Source organism: Thalassophryne amazonica, chromosome 1 (genome assembly GCF_902500255.1).
Source record: "Thalassophryne amazonica chromosome 1, fThaAma1.1, whole genome shotgun sequence".
NCBI lineage: Eukaryota > Metazoa > Chordata > Actinopteri > Batrachoidiformes > Batrachoididae > Thalassophryne > Thalassophryne amazonica.
Window position 1 is genome coordinate 9,244,867 of NC_047103.1, and position 19,634 is coordinate 9,264,500.

Consider the following 19,634-nt stretch of genomic DNA (forward strand, 5'->3'; position numbering starts at 1 on the left):
AAGATGATTATAAATAAATATAAATCAATATGTTGGTGGTGGTGGTGGTGTGTGTGTGTGGGGGGGGGGGGGGAGTGAAAGTTTTATCTAATTTCTTGATTAATCACAAAAATCTCCAGGTTGTCAATAAAACACACGTCTGTTTTGGACGGGTCTGGGTTCAAGAATACTCATGTCCTTTCGCCATGTAAAGTGGAGTTGTGTCAGGAAGGACATCCAGAGTAAAATCTGTGACAAATCCTCACGCAGATCCATATCAGATCTGCTGTGCCAACCTGATCACAAAGGGAGAAGTTGAAAGGACTTACTTTTACACATTTGTTTATTTCTTCATGAAGTTATTCTGATGCTCATCTTTGAGTGTGATCTTAATTTTGTGTTCTTTCCTTCATAATGTTTGCAACAGAACAATTCATTCTGTTTGATACCACATATAAAATGTTTTAGGGTACATTAATAACTGTGGCTATACTTCCAGAGCTGCAGACACTGAATATGTGTTGCAATGACCCTGGTCCCCCCTAATTAAACAGATTTGGTAAACAAAAGTGGCAATTATTAAATCAATGTATAGTGACAGATGGAATGTTTTTTTTTAAATCTCCACAAACTTTTCAATATTTTAATTTTTTTTTCTATGTTGAACATTTCTCTCTCTCTCTCGCTCTCTCTCTTTTTTTTTCTTTTTTTTTTGTGAATTTAAGAAATTAACCTGCAGTGAGGTGACCCCTATTTTGTCCAGAGGCAAGAGCGAGCTTTGACCTACTAAAAGAAAAGCCTGGAAGAAGTGCAAACAATTCTAACTGCAGCATTATTTGGGTGTAGCATTTCTCTATATGTGTGGGGGGAAAAACTTAAATAATGTGTATTTTCTGATCAGGAACACTTTCTGGAACATTCTAATAAAACTGTTTCGTGCAGAAATCTTACCGAAAAGTATCTAATGCGTCTCGATGAACTACTAAATGTGTTCTGCATTCTGCATTCATGTTTTAAAAAGAAGGGAGGAGAAAGTAAGAAGGGGGGGGGGGGGGGGAGCATTTAATTTTCGTGTAAAATGCGTCCTGAAAGAAAATGAGAAAAAATGGTTTCAGAGATAAATGCGTCTCATATAATTAAAAGACGCATTTGTAGGAAATATATTTTAAGCTGCAAATCATTTAATCACATTTTCACACTTAAAAAAAAAATTAAAAATCAAACAGCTGAAAACTCTGCTGAATATCACTGCGCGTAATTTTACGCGCGGCTGTGGCCGAGCTCGTCCCGGTTCAGCGTGCGTGTTTGAGGCGCTGTTTTTGTCTGATGAATGGGGTCTGTGGTCCGATCTCACACCGTGAGGTTGGTGAGGGTTTGCGGGAGCTGGCAGGCTGTGCGGAGCCCGGAGGGGAGCGGCCAGTCCACACCGCAGTCAGCGGCTCGGGGCCAAATTCCAACGCGGATTTGGAAGCAGTGGAGTGGAACTGCTTAAAAAAAAAAATCTCAAAGAAGAACGGACTGCTAACGCATGATGGTGATAATTAACGCGTGTTCTCTGCATGCATTGGAATCACGCACGTTGATTTGATCTCAGAGACAATTAAAGTCAAAATAAGAGACCGTCCGGATGTTCCGTGTTTAGAAAAGTGTTAAACATTTATGCGTCTCACAGTCTCATATATTCAACAAACAAATTAATAACAATTGTTGAGATGTTCACCTTTAAAAGCATCTCGTGTTTGTGAATGAATGAATGAATGAATGAATGAATGAATGAATGAATGAATGAATGAATGAATGAATGAATGAGCTGTGTCTCTGTGGAAACAGTGGAAGAGACCCTGGAAGGTTTTTTGCATGATAAACATCACAACACTGAGCTCCCTGAAGCCCCCTGAAGCGGATTCAGTTAGGAATTGACATAAAATTTTATAGATATCCCAAAATAAATCAAAACAAATAAACCAACTAAGCGTATGAAACTCTAATAACTTATCACAGTAAACACGAAATCCCCCCCGATGTGAGATTTCTTTATCTAAATTCCGATAATCTAATCAGGCAGGTTTACCAGCAGGTTTACTCCTTTAGGGTGCATGTGTCACACCAACCTAGGACTGCTGCGCTTCGGCGCAATGTTGCGCCGGTGTCAATAAAATAAAATAAAATAAAATGAAAAATGTTGTTTTCCCTCCTCGTTTGAATTAATCTTCAATAGCGCCAAATAGAGAGGATGAGGAGGATTTATTTTTCTTTTAACGTTTCACCGCGTGAGCTTCAACACTTAAACGCGTAAAGACGCAAACATCCCTCTGATATTTATATTCACATTATTACGTGTTGTTGTTAATAGCAGTGAGGTCATTTAAGATTTGCGCTAACGTGTTTTGGCGCAAAAAAGCCGATGAACGTGCACGTCTGCTGATATTTATTCTATGTAAAATGTTAGAATCTGCAACTAACATCGTCATAGATTATCAATTATTCTTAGAGTTATTTTATAATTAACTGTTCATTTAAAAAACATGTCAGTAAAAAGTCACAATTACTCTAAGCCTGAGAGACATCTTCACTTCTTTGATCAACAGTATAAAATCGATATTTGGAAACTAGTAACATGTAGTTATGTGAAGTTTACACCCACAGTAAACCAGTTTAAACCAGTTTGCAACAGGATCTGAGCTGCTTTAAACTGGTTAGAAATGCCTAATGTCTGGTTTTATCAATTAAAACTGTTATCTTAAATCACGTGTATGTTATTAATTTAGAGCAATTTAAATCAAGTTGAAAATACAGCAATATCTGGTTTAAACCAGCTTAAAAACTAGATGAAGCCGTTTAAATGTTGTTCTTTGTGTTAAAACATTGAAAGTATGATCTCAGATTTAGTCTAAATCCAGTTTAGGAGTTTATACCATTAACATGATGAAAACACTTAGTACCTGGTTTAAAATGTGTTTAACAGGCCACCGTTTCTATCATGATCAAACCACAGTTTAAATTAGTCTAATCCAGTTTAAACAAGTTTGAAGTGGATTAGATCTGTTGTTTCTGGTGGTAAAACAACTAGTTTATCTCAAATCTCAATGGTTTAAATCCAGTTTTAGGGTTTATTATTAATTCGGACTTAAACAAAAACAACTAAAACAAAAGTGACATTCAGATGTTTGTGCTCATTTAGCTCGAGGCTCATCTTCGCAAATAAATCATAAATTATTCATCACCAGAATTTTAGACAAAAATATTTAACATATTTATAATCGTAACACACATGCGACACTGGATAAATCTTTTAATGTCCAATAACTAATTCATTAATTAAACACAGACTAGTTCAGGACAAATTATGTTTGATTAGTCTGCAGATATCAATTTGGTGACGCATCAATAGGTATTTCTTTTGTCAGTTAATTTGAAATGAACATTTTGTAGAAATTAATTTATTCATTCAGTGTAAAAATGTGTTTCAGTAATTCAGTCGGTGGTTTTGTGTAATTTCAAGTATTGATCTTAGTTTTTGTTTAAAAAAAATTAATTGGTAGTTATGTTAATTCATGAATTAAAAATTGAGGCTTTTTTTCTTTAACATTGTCAATGAAACGTTTTGAAGAATAAATAAATGGTGATTTTGTGGGAAAAATATTTTTGTGAAATGAATACTAAATTTAATGAGCTTGTGGAAATATTTTTATTAAAAACAATCTTAAAACTGATTAATATTTTTATTAAATACAAATAAGATGATTTTTCTCCTTAAAACAAATCTGTTTTTAAAAATCATCCAGACTATTTGGCACAGAACACGTTTTCAATCACGTGTAAGCTTGTCAAATACATAAACTATCATTGATCACTGAGCTCATGAAAAAACATAATCAACTACAACTTAGATTCCAAATTAAAATTTCAATTCCTCTTGTTTATTTTATGTAATTGATTTCTTCATATTATTATTCTAAAAAAATAGTTTTTGTTTAATCAAATGTATTTGTGATAATAATAATAATAATAACAATTAAGGCCTTTTCTGAAATAAAATAAGTAATCAGACTAAACACACACACACACACACAGAGGTTTTCTTTGTTTCAGTTTTAGAATATATTCATGCTTATCGTGATTTGTTTGTTGTTGTTTTCTGCATGTGTATTTAAATTCTGTATTATGACAAACATCAGAACACCGTTCAGTTTCACTACTTTAACATTACATGTTGAACAAATGTGTAAAATTCATGACAGGTTAGTCTTTATGGTTTAAATATCTTCTAGCCTCTTTAATAAAAACATGGATACATAACGAGATGGTGGTTAAATTATTTCATTGGTCTGTTGATTAAAATGTCCACAAACTGAAAACTGATATGTGGTCAGACGAACCGTGTCACATAAAGGCGGATTTCAACACCCACAGCTAGAGCTGACCTTTGACCCTTCATACCAGGGAGTCCAAGCAGGAGAGAGGATAAAAGGCACCAACACAACAACAGAGAGGCCGTGCACATACACGCACACATGCACGTGCACATGCACGCACGTGTGCTCATGCACAATTACATTTAATGCATTTAAAATTCACAAAATTAGTTCACTTTTCATGTGCACTCACACTGTTTCTGCTGGATACTCTCAGTTGTTGTGCACAGACGGCAACCAGTAAACATCAGGCATGAAAGACAACCTATACTGCCTTGCTGTAGGGCACAAAGCCACATGTACAAAGCAGATGGAACCCTCTTAAATTTAATGGGTACAAATATAAAAGGACACTCCCTGAGGGCTTTAGAGTTACAAAAATAAATTAATGTCTCATTGTAACTCGTTATTTAATCTTAAACTCACAAATTATAGTCACATTGAAAGAAATTATTTTAAAAGAAGACACTTCAGCCTAATTTTCTGTTTTATGCTCAAATGCATTTTATTTACGAATTTAAGTGTTTTGTTTTGTTCTCCAAATATTTAATTTAGTAATTTACCAAACTGTGTTATATTTCATTCAAGTAAAAGTAGCATGACTAAATAAATTGTATAGTCTACTTAAAATATATGATGAAATTTAAATACATTTATTTTATGTACTCTAAAAGTCTATTCAAAATGTTTTATCTTGTATATAATTTGGCGGTAGGTCTATCATGTGTAATTATGCATAAAATCTGGACATTATAAGCAATTAAACTTGTGGGTCCCTATTATAAAAGAGACCTCAACCTGGCTGCTTGGGGGCCAGTTACGGCACACAAGAAAGTATTTTATGGTCTCATAATGCAGCATTTAATGCGTCTCACATGGAATTTTTACACACATCATCATCTTCCATATGAAATAATATTTTCTCAGCATTATGTGACTAAAGTTAAAAAATACAGATAGTGTTGAGTTTTTTTTTTTTTTTTAACTTGTTTCCACCTTTCAGTGTGAAACTGATCTAATCCATCATAAAATAAAATGCCAATAATCTTGATTAGTTTAGGACATTCTTTAATTTTAACTCCTCCCACGGGCAGCGGGCAGAGGTCATGTGATCACAGCTGTTATCACTGATGACGTTTTCAATCTGGATGCAGGTGTGATTCCAAGATCCTGTTTTCACTTTTTTTTTAAAAATTCAATTAATTTATTATTATTATTTTATTTTATTTTTTATTTTTTTGTAAGAAACTCTGAATAAATAACCGCACCCATCCCATCCCTTTTCTCTTTTTTTGGGGGGGGGGGGGGGGGCTGAAAAAAGGGATGCATATTACTTACATTTCCACATGATCAGAATGTGTCCGAAAACATAATTTTCTGGTTTCTCAATTAAAAACATAAAGAAATTATGTTATTTTCACACATTCTGATTATGTGCAACCAAAGTACATATTTAAATCATGGAAATCCAACAGACTTTTTTTTTTTTTTTTTTTACTTTGCACAGCTGCTCTAAATAGTGGAATTAATCACAGTTTTCAGATTATTTAATCTAATTTGTGTATTTTTATATTCTGAAGACATCACTGAAATAACATGTTTCAAAATGTCTTTTGCTCTGTTTTGTTTCCTTGAACATTTTAGTACTGCAAAAAGTGTTTTTTTTCTCACTTTGTCCCAAACGTAGAGGTTAAATATACCAAACATATTCACTTAACTTTGGTTTATTTTCTAGTGAAGTCAACATTTTGGAATTGACAGTCTGCAAAGTCCTTTCTTTTTGGGCTATGACCTGATGTCAGCGTGAGCCCTGGCTGATCATTTCGGAGTTAATCAGAGCCTGCAGGAGCTCAACAGTCACACATCTTTAAATAATAGTTGAATTCCATGTGTTTAATGAGTGTACTGTGATTTTATGAGAACATCAGCCCTCAAATAAATCAGAGGAACTGGAGAGTTAAACACTGCTGAACAGATTTTATGTTGTGCAGAGGTCATCTTTGAATTTTGTTGATGGTCCGACTCTGCCTCTAAAATGTTTCCTTTTATCTCTTTCTTTCATGTTTTTGTTTATTTTGTAACTTTACAACAGGCGGATCCATAACGGATCTGCTGTGGTGACCCCAAGTGAAGAAGCCAAAAGAAATGATACTTTTACATCACAAATGCCTTTTTTTTCTGAGCTGTGCACTGTTTGAGTGTCCATCCAGAGAAATTTGTGGGTTTTGGAATTTGCAATTCGATGTGTTGAGCAAAAGAGTCAAACTTTTGGAAAAGTTCAGGTGACAAAGAGGAAAAAGCAAGTTTGGCAGGATCACGGCCCAAAGAAGTGGATTTCAGTTTCATGAAAGTACTCCATGATCTGTGTGTGTGTGTGTGTGTGTGTGTGTGTGTCAGGGCCCAGACACACTGCACCCCCCCCCCCCCCCCCCCCCCCACCATAAAACAGTTAAACAGCCATTAAAATAAACAAATAAATAAATAAATTCTCTCTTTCATTTGTCACTTGATGTGTGTTATTGTTCTGGCTAAGTTTTTAACAGCTGGCTCTTTTTTTTTCTTATAGTATCCCTCCTGATTTATGAAAGACCACTTTGCAGTGAGGTGTCTTAGACCTCAGAACCAAAAGACCTCAGTAACAGCGGTACTGACCCGATCTCGGCGCCACTACATTGTCAGAACCACTACAAAGCAAGGCATGTTTTCTGCAGCGGACTTTAACATGGGCTGAAGAGTACACGCCGTCCAGTGTTAGAAATGATATTTCAAAAAAAAAAAACTGGAGATTTTTCACAGATTTTGTGTCGTGGTTCTAAGATCGCTGGTCCCGGGGTCATAGTTCCGGAGGTCTCTAAACCTTTTGCTCAAGAGCCGTTTTATCTACATTCACCCCGTCTAACCAACCAAGATTAATTTTGTGTCTATTGTCTCTTAGAAATCTATATTTCTTTTGCCAAGAGTTCATTTGCATATGAGGTGAAATGAGGCCATGACACCAAAGTTGGAAAACTGTGCCTTCTTGATTAAAAAAAGAACAAAACAAGTTATTTCTATACATTGCATCACATGCTCTATTCTATTCTATTCTATTCTATTCTATTCTATTCTATTCTATTCTATTCTATTCTATTCTATTCTTCACACAAAAGTTATGGTGACAAATATAAAATAAGTAAAATAATTGTCAGAAGTTAGTCTTGGCAAATTGCAAACAGTTTTGTTCAGCTTGTGAAAATACAGGAATTTGTATTATTTATAATAAGTATGAATAAAAGTGATAATGCAGGACAGAAAACAATGTGTTACTGCATTTAAAGGGCTTCGGGATGTGTTACTGAATGTTTTACTGTGTTTTATGAATTAATCCAACATTAATGATCAATTATCTCATTTATTTATAGGGTTATTCATCGAAAACATCAAAACAACACATATTTATGTTGATTGTAGCTCAAGGCCCCTGCTCCACCCCCCCCCCCCCCCCCCCCAAAAAAACTAAAGTTGAATACAAAAAATAAATAAATAAATACATAAATAAATTACTGCATAAATAAATTTGAACAATAAGTCTGGATCTGTTAACAGATGAGGCACTTTGATTAATTTGATTTTTTTTGTATTTAATAAAACAAATTACATAATTGAGGATCCCCCAAATCACTCATACAAATAACATTTACATCCATAATAAATACAGATATATTTGGGGGGAAAAGAAGTTTGCAGTAAAGAACAAATTCATCATGCGGCAATGAAAAGAAATGAGTTACCTCATTTATATTTTTCATCTCTCTCTCTCTCTCTCGGTTCCCAGGCTTGGGGTCGTGACACCACGTGGGGTCACCTGATATGCAAATTGGGTCATGTCTAAACAGCTAAAAAAAAATAGACTTAAAAAAGAATAACTAAATATAAAATCATTTAAACAATATCCCCAAAAGAGGGTTTTAAAAAAAAAAATGCAATGAATTATTATAAATTTCCTAATTTACATGATAAAACCTGTTAAATCAGAGCACCGACGAAGACATCAAGTAAAACGATCAAAGGAAATGTGCTGCAGTTTTAAAATAGGAAATAAATATTGAATTAATTCAAACAGAAATAAGCGGCTCAGAAAATGAATTCAAGAAATTGTGGCAGATTTTAAAGAAGTGTAAATAAATAAATGTTTTCAGTTTGTGGACCATCGTCCAATGTCTAACTCTTGTTGGACATTGGACTCTTGTCAAATAAATAAATAAAGACTTTAAAATATATTTAAAATCACACTGAGAGGAAAAGCAGGAAAATTGAAAAACTGTTTCTCTAATCACCAATAATCAGACAAATTCTGAAAAAGCTTGAGCGTTTATAAAATATTTTTAAATATTTTTAAACTGAAACGTTAAGTGAGACTATATTCACAGTGCTACTTAACTTAAAAAAAATACTCTCACATTCAAGGGGAAATGTGTACAAACGTGAAACTCAAGGACAAAAACTGTAAAAAACTTGTGAAGAACGAGGCTTTTTAAAAATAAATAAATAAAAACCTGAGACTGTGGTTGGATTGAAGACTGTCTAGTTTATTCTTGCACAACGAAAATAAAAATAAAAAGATTAACTAAAGAAATGTTTCACTATTTTTTGCAGGTTTCTGTTTGGGAAAAAAAAAATCATTCGCATTTGAATGAATTTGAACCTTTTTGTCTGACGCGCAGCTTTTTGGATCAAACCGATTTATCCTCCAATAACGTTCTTAAACCGAATTCGGACTCGTTATTTTGCTTTAGTTTCGTTCACTTTCTCTGTCTGTGGCGTCATTTCACGAGCGCATTGAAAATCAAACGAATCGCGCACCTCGTTGCGGTTCTGTGGATTTTATACGAACCGGACCGACAGGAGCGCTGCGCGTCACCGTGCGCGCCCACAACACCGAAGTGTGTGTTCATCAAACAGCTGGAAATGACGCAAATTCGACATGTGTGCGTGCGTCACACGAAGCGCAAAAACGTTCGTCGTTACAACCGATTCCGTTTTAAAACGAAATGAAAACGGTTTCGGTGTTAACATGCGACTTTTTTTTTATTTTATTTATACTTTTGCTTCCAGAGAGTGGAACGAAAACGCAAAATAAATGCTCGTATGTTTCGTGTAAAAATCTAAAAGAAGCGCGCTCGAACCCCGCAGGTTCTGCTCGGCCTGATGGTCTCACAGCGCCTCCTGTCGGTCACAAAGAGGAGCGCGGACTCCTCTTAAAGGGGATGTCAAACTGAGCCGAGGAGATTTTTAAGGTGGACTGGTGGAGATAGGGATATATATATATATATATATATATATATATATATATATATATATACACACACTAACTGCAAGTGAACGATCAGTGCTGTTCTGTTTGTATTTTTTATGAATTCATTTTTATTTTCTGTCTGAGATCACCAATGCAGAAACTAAAAATATAAGAACACAATTAAAAATAATTCCCTTTTTGAGGAACAAAGGAATGATCTTCTTTTTCTGTTGAGGAGAGCATGTTTAAATTTGATCTACAGCAGCAGGTGAGCATTAGAGATTAGTTACAAATATACAATATAGAGATAGTTTGGTCTTTCTTGTACAAATCATCGACTTGTTTCATGTCCTGTAAAATGACTTACAAATCAGCTGTTTGGACTGGCTTTGAACAGATGCAAATAGTAGTTTAGACAATACAAATTCTATTGATCCCCAACGGGAAGCTTATACATAGAGCAATACAGACAAAAAAAATGGAATAAATAAATATACATTAAAAACATGGTATACAGTAATGGGTCAGACCAACAACGGAAAGTGTTGATTAAAAAATCTGACTGCTGCTGGGACAAAAGACCTGAAACGTTCAGTTCTCAGGTCTTCCAGGCTGCTAAAGAAAATGTCTTTCTTTCAGAAGTATCTTTCATCACAAATTGATTTAATAAAGTGGCTTTAAACTGCCTAAATTTGATGTAAAATGGTTTGTAAAAAATTGAACAGCTCTGTCATTTAGAAGGAGGGTTAATCAAAATCTGAAAAGAAAAAAAAATGAAAATAAATTTCTGATGTTTTAAAGGTGAAACAATTAATTGTAAAATATACATAAATAAATTACAGATTCATAAGCAAAATAACTATTGTCACGTTGACATTGTTTCATGTTTCTGGCGCACAAAATACCAAAGATGATTAGATCTTGCACTCTCTTACAGATGACACCAACTTTGTTTTATTTTATTTTATTTTTAGATCATAAAAATACCATTTCGCAATTTTCAAGCAAATAAAATAAAACTGTGTCGCATGACGTTTCTCAAGTTGTCTTCTGAGCTGTGAGGAAAAAAAATAATCTTTTGTAGAATGTTGAGGTTATTTTATTAACACTAGAGAGGTCAAACCGGCTTAAAGCCGACCTAAGAAGTGATTAAATCAATAATGAAGTTTTTCTGTTGCATGAATATGGTAAAAAAAAAAAAAAAAATCACCAAGTTTTTGTATTTTTATGTGACAGGCAGCTTTTTATTCTGGTCGTGTTGTTTTTATTATTATTATTATTATTATTATTATTATTGTTGTTTATTTGAAAAAGTCAAAGTGACATATAAAAGAACACCAGCTCCTTTTTGTTAAAGTGTCAAACAGCACACAAAAGTCAGCTTCAGCACAAAGAGTTTTGCGCACCGCATTGTTTTAGCGGTTTAACGGCTCTTTTTCTTCCTCCTTCACACTTATTCTTTCCATCTGCACACAGTCACTCTTATCACACCTTTTATTCAGGGGACGTGTGAGTCACCACCGCACCTCCTCCGCCGGAACTCGAACCGTTTTCTTTCCAAACCAAACTCCCATTTCGCTTTGCACCGCTTTCACCGAACCTGACATGGTTTGCGCGTTTCTTTGCGTGATTTTCGCGCTGTACACTTTAGTTCTGGATTCAGCGTGGTCCACAGTGTTACCAGGTTGTAACCCCACGGTTCCATCGGCAACAACAGGATGCGCCAACGCCAGCGAGAACGCAGCTTTCAGCTTTTACGCACCGGCGGGTGCGCACGAACCGCTCCTCTGCGCAGCTCGCTGCCTAGATGAAGGGTAAGGAGAAACAAACAAAACTGTGACATCAATATTTTAAACACGAAGAAAGAAGACGTTACTGTAAGTTTATTGTCTTAATGTCATGGGCTTGAATACAGCATTTTAAACTAGAAGAGCACTCAAAGTCACACCTGAGTCACAACAGGGAAAAAAAAAAAAAAAAAAAAGCCACAGGCGAAAATGGAATGGGATTTTGGGATATGGGATAGATGTGAATGTCAACACAATTTAATTTATTGATTTTCTATTATGGCATATGACTGACAGGTTTCATCAGTTTTTGAGAATTTTATTAAAATATGGAATAATGCTCCATTTAAAGTAAAAAAAAAAAAAAAAATCCAGAATCCACACCCGAATCTCAATTTACACCAAATAAAGTGTTCTTCTTGTTGATAAGCTTAATTACGCCACCAATATTCATAGAGTGTTTTTTTTTCTGAATAATGACCTATGTTGCTAGGCAGAAGAAATTTACGCAGAATGGTCCAGAATCCAAAACTGAATTCCAATCACCAACAAAAGTTAACCAGTTCTACTTCTTGACTTTTTTTTTGTAGAGGTCAGCAAAAAAAAACTTTGCAAAAAAAAAAAAAAAATGCTGAAAAGACTCATATGTTAAAGAGGGAAAGCTGAAATTTTTATATATATGTGTGTGTGTTATAGCCTTATTCCAAAATGGATGAAATGGATTAGATTTTTTTTAAGCTGTACAAATATCTCAAGGATAATCAGTGCAAACAGTGCACTTTTAACACTGCAATTTTAAACTTCATCGCAAAGGCTGTGAATACTTATATACATGTGATTTCTTAGTTTTTTTTTTAAACTTTTAATAAATGAGCAAAAATCTCAACAACAAAAAATCTTTTTTTTTGCATTGTCATTGTGGGTAGAATTTTGAGGGGAAAATTATTTACTCAGTTTTGGAATAATGCTGTAACATAACAAAATGTAGAAAAAGTGAAGTGCTGTGAATACTTTCTAGATGACCTCTGATCAGGTATGTATCATTCTGTGTTCATATTATCAAAGCAAAATATATTTTCTGTGTGCCTCTTTTCCCATAGATAATGATATGACGGATGCTAACAAGTGTTTATCAATGTAAGTGAGGCAGAAAAAAGGATGTATAGCTCCACCATGAGTTCTTTGGTGGTGATGATCTATCTAGACCAATGCTGATATAAGGTGAAAACATCTACAGACATGAAGCAAAATGTGTTGCACTTGTCCCCGGTCTCCCTGACACAAAATTTATTGCAGCCAATCCCAAGTTCAGTGCAGTTTTTATTAAATTATCAGTGCCACAAGAAGCAGGTCTGTTCCATGTTAAGACCTCTGAAGTGGTGTGAAATACTGTTATTCTTCTTGATTTTGTTTTTTTTTTTTAGGAACGCTGATTGAGTGCTAGATGTTACTATGGCAACCGCACTTGTGTTTGTGTTAGCCGAGTATTTTAGCCATTTTAGCACATTTGTCCATTTAAAGATAAAAGTGAAATGTGAGACATCCTGTTGCTCTTTTTTATTGTGCCACTGTGTCTAACGTCATCTCATTTGGTGTCTGTCAGTACAAAATTAGTCTTCATTGTTAGCTACAGTCATATTGCGGCAGCTGAGGGAGTCAGATTGGCTAGTTAGCATGTAGCTACCCTCAAAACAAACTTATGAAGCTTGTTTTTTTGAGCAGTTAATGTATTGTGGTAACATGTGCTAAATATTATTAGGCTGCTGTTCACTTCCAGAAGTCTTGCACAGTAGCAGAATTCTCATATGGTCCAGGTCCAATTCTGGAATATTTAGAATTTGCATACTGCGTGGAACAGTGATGCAAGTAATCTATGTGTTTTTGCACATACAGAACTACACTAATTTTATCCTTTAAATATGACATTCTTAATTTGATATGGATGCACATTCCTGAACCGTCCAGCAGGTGCCAGTGTTCAGCAGGTGGCAGCGTGTGATGTCTTCTTTTTCATGTGGCCTGCAGAATGATGTGCAAAACATGGATGTATCAAAGGTTTCAAAAAGTTTGCTATGAGTAATTTGCAGTGCAGGCAAATTTTTTTTGGTCTCATCCCAATTCAAGCTTTCTACCTGTTTCTGTTTTTTTTTTAACTTGTATTTAGTGATGTCATAGGGATCATTTTTGGCCCTGCTAGCTTAAGTTGTTAGCTCATGATGCATCCAGCAGGTGGCAGGTACATCTATGGGATATTATGTACATATGTGAAAGATAAAAGTTCTTTTTTGATTGATATGGTGCATGACATTTCATGATAGTTGAATTAATTTGTCCTTGTTACATGCTATTTTAAGTTGGTGAGTTACAAAATGATAGTATTTATTTTTTTGAAGTTATTGTCTACACAAGCTAGCTGGGATGGGCAAACTAACTTGCTCATCCACTCATCTAGGCTACATTTTGTCGTACAAGCCCTACACTTACCAGTGCATGTAGCAGTAGTAGTAGTAGTAATAGTAGTAGTAGTAGTAGTAGTAGTAGTAGTAGTAGTAACAACTTTTATTGTACTTCACATTTAAATTAAGTAAATATTTTCTGGAATAAAGTTACATGGGAGTATTTCCATCATGAAGAGGGAAAAAAGCATATATAAGTCATACCAGTCTACAGGTCACATTTATAATAAGCAAAATCAATTTAATCAGTGCATTGCTTATTTATAAGGCAATCACAGTGTTAGTAAGTAGAAGCTGATGAGTTAATGTTATTGTACCAGCCACAAAAAACTCAGAGTACCATAAATTGCTTCTTGTGTCTCGTGAACAGACAAAAACATCTGTTCTTTGGTAAATGTGCACACATTTATCTCAATAAATGTATTTAAATGTTTGAAAACTCTTGTAAAACATAATAGTCTTTACCTAACTTAGTCTTGCTGTTCTGCTCAATTCTGTTCTTGATGTCTCACACAATCCAAACAAGTGGAGTGCCAAGTAGTGTGAAGCTTTTATTCACTCTTTTTGGCTCAATTGCGTCTTTCTGTTTGAGAGCATGATTCATCAGTTTCACTCATTTTCTGAATTCATATCTTCCCTATTCAGATCTTCTCCTTCATGTAAATTCCGTAAATTCTGCCTCTGATCATTTGTATTGTGTTGTAATGTTAATGTTCCTGCTAGAGATGGATGGGGAAATCTGTGTCTCTGCAGAACTTAAGGTCTGTTTCCGCACATTTGTGTTGTTTCTTCTACAAACAGAGTGCATGCTGGGAAGACTTCTGTTGTGACAGTTTCTGAGAATCCCGCCGGATGTCCCGATCATTACACAGGTCAGCTGTTAGAACATGTCTCCATGAGCCAGTCTGTAAAATTACAGTCTCACTGTTGATGAGCCAGGCTGCATGTTACAAAGTGCAATTAATAGTTTTGATAATTAAAACTATGATTTAATGCCAAAAATTCAATGTGCATATGCACAACTGTTTTTATCTGACCAAGCAGCACCATATACAAGTGACTCTATAATGAGTGATCGCCCTCTGCTGGTGGATAGTTTTAATGGCTGAAATGTTTTGTAAATCCCATTAAAAGACAGACAGACAAAAAATACATCTTGTTGTTAACACCAACTGTGTATTTTCTCGCCGAGCAGTGAGGATCTGTGCGGAAAAACAAACTTATTCCACAAACACAGATGTAATGTTCCTGGCAGTAACCGATGTTCCCGACCCGGTGGAGTTCATTTGGCACTTTGGAGACTCCAAATCGACCATAACCACCTCGAAGACCATCATGAAGCGATACCATACAGCTGGCAGGTTTGAGAGGCTGATTGCTGTTAAAAATACAAAGTAAATTCAACTGTAGATGGTTTAAATATTAAAACGATCAGCTAGAGGGGCACTCAGAGCTAACTAGACTCTATTCTCACTGAACATCAGAACTGCATTTCTGTTTGATCTCCCGTCTCTTTGATGTAGATATGAAGTGGTGGTGGTTGTGTCTGATGGCCGGACCGCCGTCACCTCAGGGGTCTTCTTGTTGGTAGTCCAGAGAGCAGTTCGTGTCAACAAGCTGGTCCACTGGGCCTCTGTCCTGCAGAACCAAACGGTTATTGTGAGGTGCCGGGTCACTGCAGGGACCGACGTTGTCTTCAAGTGGAGTTTTGGAGATGGTACATCCAGGCTGGGACAGAGCACAGAGCAGCACGTTTACCACAGGTGAGTTTCACCGTAAATACCAACATGTACTCACTGTTTTATATTTATGGCACATGATTCACACAAAGATAATGTTGGTCTAATTAATGATCCTGACTTCCATCTCCTGCTCATCTTCACAAGAGGTTCAGGGAGAAAGTCTCCTTTTATATATTACTAGAAGTACCTGTCAAGTGACCTTGAAGTGCCAGTATTTGTTTGGTTTCAGATGTCGTAAAAAGTGAATGAGCTGTTTTTTTTTAACGAAGCTTGTTAAGGTTTAGTCTGACCTGTAATGGAAACAATTACATTTTGGGGTGGAAACAGGAATGAGGATGAAATCAGAAAATATCAAACTTTAAAAAAATACAGTATGTGGTTTGTAAATACAAGCAATTTTCATAAACAAGGTGTAAAGTTTGGACATATCCAGGAATGCGTTCCCTCAACTTTTGGAGGTGATCTGAATAAAAGTGCAGATAAACACTCTTCTAAAGCATTTTTGGAACTTTGCAAGATATGTAGTGTTACTAAAGAAAAGCTTTTGACAAAACCTGATGAACATGTTGAAGTGTGTGTGGAATAGAAAGAATAATTGGCATTTAAAATGAATCAATATTTAAAATGGAAAAAGTGTTTTAAATGCAACCTTTCATGGAGAACATGAAGCTGAAATGTCGTCATATGCATTTTGGCGAACTTGAACCTTTATTTCAAACTATATGACTCCCCTGATCCCAGGCCTCTGAGGTTCATGTGTGCTTGGATTTATTGTGTGTTTTCTGTCTGCAGGATGGGAGAGTTCAGGCTGGAAGTGACTGTGTTCAATCTCGTCAGTTCTGCCTTGCTGAGGAGTCACATCTTTGTGGTGGACAGGCCGTGCCACCCTCCACCGGTCAAAAACATGGGGCCTCTCAAACTGCGGGTACGCTGCACAAGCTGCAGCAGTAAATTCATGATCACAAGTAAATTAAATATACTCAGTCTTCTCACTTTTCAGTCATGCTGTTTCGTTTTCTAGGTACAGCGACATGAGGTTATCCGTCTGGGAGTTACTTATGAGGCTGAACTTGACTGTGACGGGTCAGATGGTCTTCACTACACCTGGAAGTTGTATGACTCTGGAGGGCACTTGGTCCCTTTGCCCCTCATAGACACCCATCGACACAGTGTCACACTGCCCAGCCATTTCCTGCACTACGGCACCTACACCGCTGTAGCCAGGGTCGGTATCTGACCAAAACTCTGTGGCCTGTTTCATTTTCAAAACTCAGCAGCTGTGATTTGACTCTGATCTACAGGTTGAGGTTGTCGGCAGCGTGGTACACAGCAGCTACAGTGTGAAGGTGCAGGTGATACAGAGACCCCCCGTGGCTTCCATCCAAGGCGGCACAAACGTCTTCATTAACAGCAAGAACATCACCACGATAACTCTGGACGGGCAGAGATCTTATGACCCCGACTTCCCCATGCAGCCAGTCAGGTACAGAGTTAGAAGGGGACAATACAATACTTGCATGTGTTCACAAGTGACAGTTTTCAACTTTTTGCTAAAAGTGCAAATTTTCTCTTGAAGTTGTACAGTCAAAAAGGGGGTATTTGTTGTTTTACATTAAAGAACAAACAAACAGTGATTTCTGAGTGTTGCGTTAGGATCTGAAGACTGAAAAATCATTGTGATAGTTTTTCTACAAATTATCGAGAATATGTGAGCATTAACTTAAATTAAAGCTCAAGAAATAAATAATGTAAAATGTAATTAAATTTGAAGAGGAAAGTCTAGTAACTGTAACTCCAGCCTGAGACACCATAGTCTGCTTGTAATCCCTTCTGTGTGTGAACAAAGTAACTAAACTACAGCTAAATGGATTTTCACCAAACTTGTTGGGAAATTTTATTTGTTTTGTGACTCCAGGTGATTCATTTTGTGGAACAGATGGGTCAAGCAAAACATAGCCCAAAAACAGTAATTGTCTTCATGATGAAGTTAGGAAGAAGGCAAAATCTGAGCTCATATATAGTAAAAAATTAATAAAAATAAATAAAAACATGCAATCAGGGTATGCATCAAATCAAATCAAACCAAATCAATTTTATTTATATAGCGCCAAATCACAACAAACAGTTGCCCCAAGGCGCTTTATATTGTAAGGCAAAGCCATACAATAATTACAGAAAAACCCCAACAGTCAAAACAACCCCCTATGAGCAAGCACTTGGCAACAGTGGGAAGGAAAAACTCCCTTTTAACAGGAAGAAACCTCCAGCAGAACCAGGCTCAGGGAGGGGCAGTCTTCTGCTGGGACTGGTTGGGGCTGAAGGGAGAGAATCAGGAAAAAGACATGCTGTGGAGGGGAGCAGAGATCGATCACTAATGATTAAATGCAGAGTGGTGCATACAGAGCAAAAGAGAAAGAAACACTCAGTGCATCATGGTCTATAGCAACATAACTAAGGGATGGTTCAGGGTCACCATGTTTATTTAGTTAGATTAACTTAATATTTTATTTTTAACTAACCAAATACAAGTTTTTGGGACCTGGAGGCAAAATAAATGTAATTACGAGTATAATGTGTTTGAATTATGTTTTGTGTATTTTAAGTAATGACTCAAATCCAGGTAACTGCTACAAACATTGTACAATTATTTGTTTTTCTTTTGTTTGAAAAGTGTCCCATAACAGTTGCACTTGTTTCATCAAAATTATTTTAAGGACAGCTTAGAATTTCAATACTATGTGCCAAAATAACTTTATTGAATCTGTCTGGAACTTTGCCATTGTTGCATTGAATTAACAGTTTACGCCCAGTAAATAAGAATAGCATGTATTTTACTTCTAAAGTATAACTCCTGTTTTGGTCTTTGTCTTCGTAGGTACAGCTGGTCTTGCAAACCCCTCAGCTCCATTGTTAGCTCCTGTTTTGACCGCCATATCCCCAGTTCTGTCCCTGCTTTTAGTTTTCCTGCTGCTTCCTTAAACCAAGGTTTTGACCAGTTCCAGTTCACGCTCACTGTCCACAGTGGTCAGAGCTCGGCCTCAGCAAAGAGCTTCCTGTCAGTAACATCAAGTGTGACTAGGTGAGACTTAGTAAAAAAGGACAGTAAGTTCTATTTAGGTGTGGAACATGGTACTACTGCTTCATGCATCATGAAGCAAAATGAACTTAAACAGCGTATTATTTATTTATAAGGCACTCACTGTGTTAGTGTGCAGAAGCTAACGGGCTAATTAATGTTCATGTACCAGGCACAAAAAACTCAGAATAAATTGCTTCTTGCGACCAGTGAACAGACGAAAACTTCTGTTCAGTGGTAAACGTGCACACATTTACCTCAGTAAATGCAATTAAATGTTTGGATCATGTCTGGATTGAAAGACATGGAACGACTCGTAGTTAATTTCCAGATGGATAAGGGTCAATTCACGCAATGACATAAAGTGGCTGACGCTAGCCGACATACTGTAGCAGATTCTCAAAATCTCTATGAAATGCCGGAGAAGGCTTGCCCCAGTGGTCTAAAATTCCTGTCTTCAACACAGTTTGATAGCTCAGTGGAGGGTGACATCGTTCTGGCAGAGCTTGACATTTGACAACTATCCACTGACTTGTTATTGGACATAGTTCAAGTTTTGCAGTCGGAGGGCGGATTGGTTATGCACTTTGCGGAGCAATAGGGTAGTTTGTCACAGCTGATTGTTGACGCAACTCAACTCTTGTTACCATTTTAGCATGAACATCAAAGATTTCAAGCATGTTAAAAAATTTTCCGAGACCACAACAAACATCAGCATTGCCCGACTGACATCCACCTAGCTCCTGTGGAGTCTGGCGTACCTCTGCACTGGTCAACATGAATCAAATTTTCACTTATTTTCAGAATTTTCAACATTAATCAGTTTTGGAATTTTAGAAATACATTTTTGCATGTTGTAGAGCCGTGGATAACTGGGCCACCAATATGCAGACCTGGGTTTGTT

The 19,634-nt window shown here is 36.2% G+C and overlaps 1 protein-coding gene across 1 annotated transcript in view; it reads left to right on the plus strand.

Annotated features, from left to right (window-relative positions):
• Nucleotides 1–11,476: 11,476 nt before the first annotated feature.
• Nucleotides 11,477–19,634, plus strand: part of LOC117520911 (polycystic kidney disease 1 like 1-like) — a 66,550-nt gene continuing 58,392 nt past the window's right edge. The window contains exons 1-7 of the mRNA XM_034182256.1: nt 11,477–11,483; nt 15,108–15,273; nt 15,436–15,675; nt 16,447–16,579; nt 16,676–16,879; nt 16,956–17,137; nt 18,530–18,733. Coding sequence (XP_034038147.1) covers nt 11,477–11,483; nt 15,108–15,273; nt 15,436–15,675; nt 16,447–16,579; nt 16,676–16,879; nt 16,956–17,137; nt 18,530–18,733 — 1,136 coding nt within the window. The remainder of the gene's footprint in view (nt 11,484–15,107; nt 15,274–15,435; nt 15,676–16,446; nt 16,580–16,675; nt 16,880–16,955; nt 17,138–18,529; nt 18,734–19,634) is intronic.